The following is a 6,000-nucleotide window of genomic DNA, read 5'->3' as shown; positions in this document are numbered from 1 at the left end:
CAGACCGTAATTTTGTTTTATTGCAGCCTCAATAATAAAAATACTGTACAGTCTTCTCTGTTCGTTACGGGACCTAAACAGAATAGAAACAAATAATGTGCTTTGCACGTTCTGGTCTTTTTGCTGTGGTTTCTTTTGCATCTTTTGGTTGCTTTTTTTTAAAAAAGGACTTGCTAGCTCGTAAGTCGCTTTCTGTGAAAAGTGATGCTTGTCAACACTGCTTGCCCCCCCCTCACAATCACCCGGCACAAAAGGCCACTGGTGGCCCCAATGGTGGCCGCATTTGAGAAACACACACTGCAAAGCCCTGCCTGAGTTCCTGGCTCCTCACCGGGGTGGCACTCCCCACCCGTGTGTCACCAGGACTTCCGGGCATACAGCCCATGGGCCCTCGTGCTGCAGGGAGATGAGCCGCTCGCTGATTCTTTCCCACTGAACTGTGGGAGAATGTATCTGTCCTTCTGGGCACACGGTGGGGTGTGTGTCTGACGGAACCCTAATCCTAGGGAGGGAAGCCATACCCATAGGAACCCTAAACCTAGCTCCAAGTGCCCTACCTTTAGGAACCCTAAATCTGGGGAGGGAAGCCCTACCCATAGGAACCTTAACCCTAACCCCAAGTTCTCTTCACATCGGAACCGTAACCCTGGCTCCAAGTGCCCTACACTTAGGAACACTAACCCTAGCTCCCAGTGCCCTACACTTAGGAATCCTAACCCAAGTGCGGGAAGCCCTACCCACTGGAACCCTAAAAGTAGCACCAAGTGCCCTACCCTTAGGAACCCGAAACCTAGGGTGGGAAGCCCTACCCATAGGAACCCTAAAGCTAGCTACAAGATACCTAACCATGGGAACCCTAACCCTAGATCCAAATTCCCTACCCATAGGAACCCTAACCCTAGATCCAAGTGTTCTACCCTTAGGAACCCTAACCCTCGGTCGGGAAACCCGACCCATAGGAACCGTAACCCTAGTTGCAAATGCCCTACCCATAGAAACCTTAATCCTAGCTCCAAGGGCCCTAAGGTTAGGATCCCTAACCCTAGATCTAAGTGCCCTACCCATAGGAAACCTAAGCTTAGGGCAGGGTGCCCTACCCATAGGAAACCTAACCCTAGCTGCAGGTGACCTACTCTTAGGAACCTTAACCCTAGCTCCAAGTGCCCTACGCTTAAGAACTCTAACCATAGGGCAGAATGCCCTACCCATAGGAACCCTAACCCAAGCTCCAAGTGCCCTACCCATAGGAACACTAATCCTAGGGCGGAAAGCCATACCAATAGGAACGCTGACCCTAGCTCCAAGTGCCCGACCTATAGGAACCCTAACCTTAGCTCCAAGTGCCCTACCCATAGGAACCCTAACCCTAGGGGGGGTTCCCTACCCTTAGGAACCCTAACCCTAGCTCCCAGTGCCCTACCCATAGGAACCCTAACCCTAGGATGGGAAGCCCTACCCTTAGGAACCCTAACCCTAGTTCCAAAGGCCCTACCCATAGGAACCCTAACCCTAGGACGGGAAGCCCTACCCACAGGATCCCTAACCCTAGTTCCAAAGGCCCTACCCATAGGAACCCTAACCCTAGGGGGGGTTCCCTACCCTTAGGAACCCTAACCCTAGCTCCCAGTGCCCTACCCATAGGATCCCTAACGATAGGGCAGGCAGCCTTTCCCACAGGAACCCTAACTCTAGTTCCAAGTTTCCTACCCTTAGGAACCCTAACCCTAGGGCTGAAAGCCCTACCCATAGGAACCCTAAAAGTAGTTCTAAGTGCCCTACCCATAGGAACCCTCAACCTAGACGGGAAGCCCTACCCATAGAAACCCTAACCCTAGCTACAAGAGTCCTAACCTTAGGAACACTAACCCTAGCTCCAAGTGCCCTACCCATAGAAACCCTAACCCTAGCTCCAAGTGCCCTACCGATAGGAACCCTAACTTTAGCTCTAAGTGCCCTACCCTTAGATATCCTAACATTAGGGCAGGAAGCCCTACCCATAGGCACCCTCACCCTAGCTCCAAGTGCCCTACCCTTAGCAACCCGAACCCTAGGGCGGGAAGCTCTACCCATAGGCACCCTAACCGTAGCTCCAAGCGCCCTACCCTTCTGTAGGGCAGGGGGGAGGGGAGGGAATTGTTGGACGGCATTGGAGGACTGTCAGTACTTGAGTGATTTAACTTTTGTCCTCACTGCAAAGTAGGAGGGTTCCCAGCCAGCGAAAGCCGAACCTGGGCTCTAAGCCAGGGTCAGCCAGCCTGGGTATAAGCCCCCTTCCCCAAGCACTCAGGAGAGAAGGATTTGTGTGTGGACAGGACGGGGTTGGGGCAACACCTGGGCGTGAGGCTGGGCTAATGCTACAGTGAAGACAGACTCAAAGCTCATACGAAGTGGGGCCGGAGTGTGTGTGGGGCAGATGGGACCGGCCGCTTGGAACACACACACACAACTGGCCCATCTCCTGGGCACAGAGGCGTCAGCTGGTAGCAGGGAAAGATGAAGCACCAGGACTAAGGCCTGGAGGGGCTGATTCCTGCCCCAAGCACAGCTCCCCCTCTTTGAACTAACCCATCTCAGTCTCCCCCAAACATCCCTGCTCCTCTTCCTACTACCCCAGGTGGTCACAGCAGTATGGGAGGCCTCTGGGATACAGGGCGGCAGGCGATACCATGGGGTGTGTGTGGGTAGGTGGAGCAGGCAAGTCCTGGGAGAAGAGATGGGAGCATGCATGGGCAGGGGGCCAGGGAGAGATCGCTATGTTGGAGTTCCTCCAGATTCACACTCCCCTCTGGTCAGGCCTTCCTGCATTCAAGCCCAGCTCTCAGACTTCTGGAAACATCACAAGAGGCCTTGCAAAAATAGAAACAGTTCCTCTTGGTCAAGGCTGGTGGACAGAGTGCTGTGCTTGGACTCAGGAGACCTGGCGTCTATTCCTGGCTCTGCCACAGGTCTGCTGGGGGACCTTGGGTAAGTCACTGCCTCTCTCTGTGCCTCATTTTCCCCAGCAGTACAAGGGAGCTAACACTACTAACCTCCTTTGAAAGGGCTTTGAGATCTATGGAGAAGGTGAGCTAATTATTAGATTTCCACCTTGTTGCAAACAGCATAAGACCCCGAGAAGAGGAGAGAGCACAATTTGTCAGTGCCGAAAAAGAGCCCGGTCTTTAGCGCACACGGAGTAGCCCAGCCAGTGAGGCCCTGCTCCACAAAGAGACTTGGGCGTTGTGACACTGAGCCTGAAAACATCTATCTAGAAACTCACAGGAACATCCCTGGTCTCTGCAAAGCCTGAGCTGGGCGCCTTGGGGCCCCGTGTGATAGATGGGTGCCTGCGAATGCGAGCCAAAAAAGCCAGCCGCCGAAGCTAGCCCATGGGAGATGCCAAGGAGAGGGATATGTCCCAAGCCCCGTCCCCTCTATCGCGGCTTGCAATCCACAAACTGGGGACGACAGGCATCAGCCTCCTATCAGGCCTCCCTCTCCCCCCAGCGCCTCCAGCCCACCCTGCTGACTGGGGTGGGAGGGGGCAGGAGGCACTGGGTGAAGCAGTGAGGAGGAGGGGGTGTGCTCAGAGGAGGGGGCGGGAAGAGGTGGAGTGGGGGCGGGGCCTGGGGAGCACCCCCTGGCACATTAGAAAGTCGGTCCTTACGCCCCCTAATATATATGCAGTAGACATGCTCGGAGGCTGCCTAACACCACACAAAACAGCAACCAGGAGGCAAAGGCAGCTTGCCCTCCCTTACAACCTTTAGCTCAGTGGTTAGGGCACTCACCTGGGACACACCTCCTCCTCCCCCAATTCAAGTCTCCTCTCTGCCTGATGAGGAGAAGGGATCTGCTACCTCTCAGGTGAGGCCCCTTAGCACTGGGCTAGAGCGATTCTTGCTGCTTCTCCGGCCCAATTAAGAGTGGGTTATTCAGTTATTTAGTTAGAGTGGAACAACTTAATCGGAGCACTTGTGGGCGACCTGCAGCAGAATCTCTCACACTACCTGTGTGGGCTCAGCTCCTACCGACCACCCGCTCCCAGTTTTCACGGATGTCAGGTCAGAAAAACACGAACGAGGCAAAAGTTTTAGCCAACTCACAAGGAGAGTTTTGCCACCTTGTTTCTCCACAAAAACGACTCATCAACGGAAGGGCTGAGGGGTCTGCGCTGAGACGTTTTCAAACCATTCAGAGAAAAATAACAAAGCCCATTTTCCAGATCCTGGAGGCGACATTTGCACGGGAAGAACAATGCAAATTGGGAATAATTATTTTCCCAGCTTCAGTCTGTGTCTCCTACTTTACTAGGGGTGAGACTCATGAAGATAAATCAAAACATGTGGCCCATCAAAAATCATCTGACGATATAGGATGAACATCCATTCACAGTCAACCCAGCATACAAAAGAAAGCAAAATTCTCCCTTTATTGATCTGCTAATTTGGGGCAGTCCAAGCTCTGTATTAGTCATGACAAATCCCTACATCTGTTGAGCCAGTGATTTTGGAGCATCCCAGTCAACTAGGGCTATATGACCTGACTTGCCTGAAAATAAACTCCCCTCCCCAAAGGAAAATTGGCTCTCAGCACTTCAGTGAAATATTCCCCGTGACTTTTTCTCCAGGCAGTCAGATAACAGCAATACACGCACACGGTTCTGTGGCACCGGGTTCCCCAGGGTGTCACTTTCTCGCCTAGACCCGTGTTGTTCTGGAGGTAGCGTTGTTAGAATTCCCTGCTGAATACACATCCAAATCCCCTGTGGGGCCCACATGGTTTGGCCGAGCAGTTCAGCATAACGCTTCGCCGCTCAGACGTATCGAAAGGAGACTGTACCTGAGCTATCATGCGGGAACGGCTGGATTCCTTGCTCCACACCCTCCAGCAAAATCTAGATACAGAATCATCTTCTTTGAGGTAACTGTGCAGTCTCAGACGAGCATCCCCATGATGTTGGTCCCAGGGTTTGTACTAAGGTGGGAACCACCATTTTGGAGGCAAGAGTTCCTATATCACTGCGGGGGGCCCTGCGGAAATCAGTCGTTAACCATGGCTGAGATTAACGGTGGCTGAAATTCCTGGGGATTTCGGCTCCCTCATTTCTGCTTTCCCCACAGCTCCAGGGTCAGGATTCAGTGTGCAATAGCAACAACATATGAGTGCTATGTGCCAAGTCACACGGTCAAAGTCACCACTGCTATAAGTGAGGACAACATTATTCTTACTTACTACTTGTACGCTTCCTGTCCCGCTGTGCTAGGAGCTGTACAAATGTGTAACAAAGAGCTGGTCCCTGCTCCAAAGAGCTTACAATCTTAACTCGCGACAGAAATCAGTGCAGGTGACTTCTGCGGACAATGCGACGTTGCTCCAGGTCACAGACAACAGCAGAGCAGCAGAGTCACGCAGTGAGGGAAAGGAAACTGGAAGGGAGTCGAAGCACTTGGTAAAGTGGCAGCTTCAGCAGAATGGCACAACACATAGCCGCCCAGCAGCCATCTGGCATTAACTCCGCCCCCACCCACCCAACTTTAAATACAAGCGTAATTGACAACGCCTGGGTCTGGGAATCCAAACAACGCTAGTGTCATAGTTTCTGCATCATGCTTGGCTGTTGAAGAGCTGTCCATCTGCTCCACATCTGGCCTGCAGCTGTCCCTCCCAGTTGGCAAGGGGAGCCAGTGCTCACCGGGCAGGGCCTGGTTTCTGTTTATCAGAAGATGAGGTTGGATGAATTCATTCACGCCTATCTCTGCTCCACCCGTCCGGGCAGCCTGCGGACCGAGGCTCACTCAGATCTTCTTCACGTAATTCCCAGGGAAGAGCCCTTCTTTGCCATGAAGCCGACCTTTCCACCATCCGGACGGATCTGGAAAAAAGTGACGGGATCATTAGTATTCAGTGCAGGGTACGAGCAATGCCACTGGCATGGTATTTGTGCCCTGCAACCTCAGGCTTATTGGATGGGGTGTGCGAGAGAGCGGGAGCTGGGTACAGGTATGTGTTTGGTTGGTG

The 6,000-nt window shown here is 53.0% G+C and overlaps 2 protein-coding genes across 4 annotated transcripts in view; both read right to left on the bottom strand.

The window, feature by feature from the left end:
- On the bottom strand, positions 1-3,585 carry LOC127040358 (uncharacterized). 2 transcript variants are annotated; one of them, XM_050934439.1, is made up of 3 exons: positions 1,867-3,585; positions 594-1,329; positions 1-557 (listed from the first exon to the last, which is right to left on the bottom strand). In XM_050934439.1, the coding sequence occupies exons 1-2, from the start codon at positions 2,068-2,070 to the stop codon at positions 628-630; spliced, it is 906 nt and encodes a 301-aa protein (XP_050790396.1). In that variant the 5' UTR covers positions 2,071-3,585; the 3' UTR covers positions 1-557; positions 594-627. The 2 variants fall into 2 exon arrangements, with proteins under 2 accessions (XP_050790396.1, XP_050790395.1); XM_050934438.1 differs by having other exon boundaries at positions 1-1,329.
- An 800-nt stretch (positions 3,586-4,385) lies between these two features.
- Positions 4,386-6,000, bottom strand: part of MYO1F (myosin IF) — a 49,167-nt gene continuing 47,552 nt past the window's right edge. For both annotated transcript variants that reach the window (XM_050934427.1, XM_050934426.1), the window contains one exon: positions 4,386-5,854. In XM_050934427.1, coding sequence (XP_050790384.1) covers positions 5,778-5,854 — 77 coding nt within the window. In that variant the 3' untranslated portion in view covers positions 4,386-5,777. The remainder of the gene's footprint in view (positions 5,855-6,000) is intronic.

The sequence above is a fragment of the Gopherus flavomarginatus genome, chromosome 24, assembly GCF_025201925.1.
Source record: "Gopherus flavomarginatus isolate rGopFla2 chromosome 24, rGopFla2.mat.asm, whole genome shotgun sequence".
Classification (NCBI taxonomy): Eukaryota; Metazoa; Chordata; order Testudines; family Testudinidae; genus Gopherus; species Gopherus flavomarginatus.
Note: the sequence above shows the minus strand (reverse complement) of the source record. Positions and strands in the feature narration are given on the sequence as shown.

Excerpts from the sequence above, each read along its gene's own strand:
- LOC127040358 (XM_050934438.1), bottom strand. The coding sequence starts at position 2,070 with ATGGGTAGAGCTTCCCGCCCTAGGGTTCGGGTTGCTAAGGGTAGGGCA. Across the intron at positions 1,330-1,866 it reads GTAGGGCACTTGGAGCTAGG|GTTAGGGTTCCTATAGGTCG; the intron begins GTTAGTGTTCCT and ends CTTGGAGCTAAG.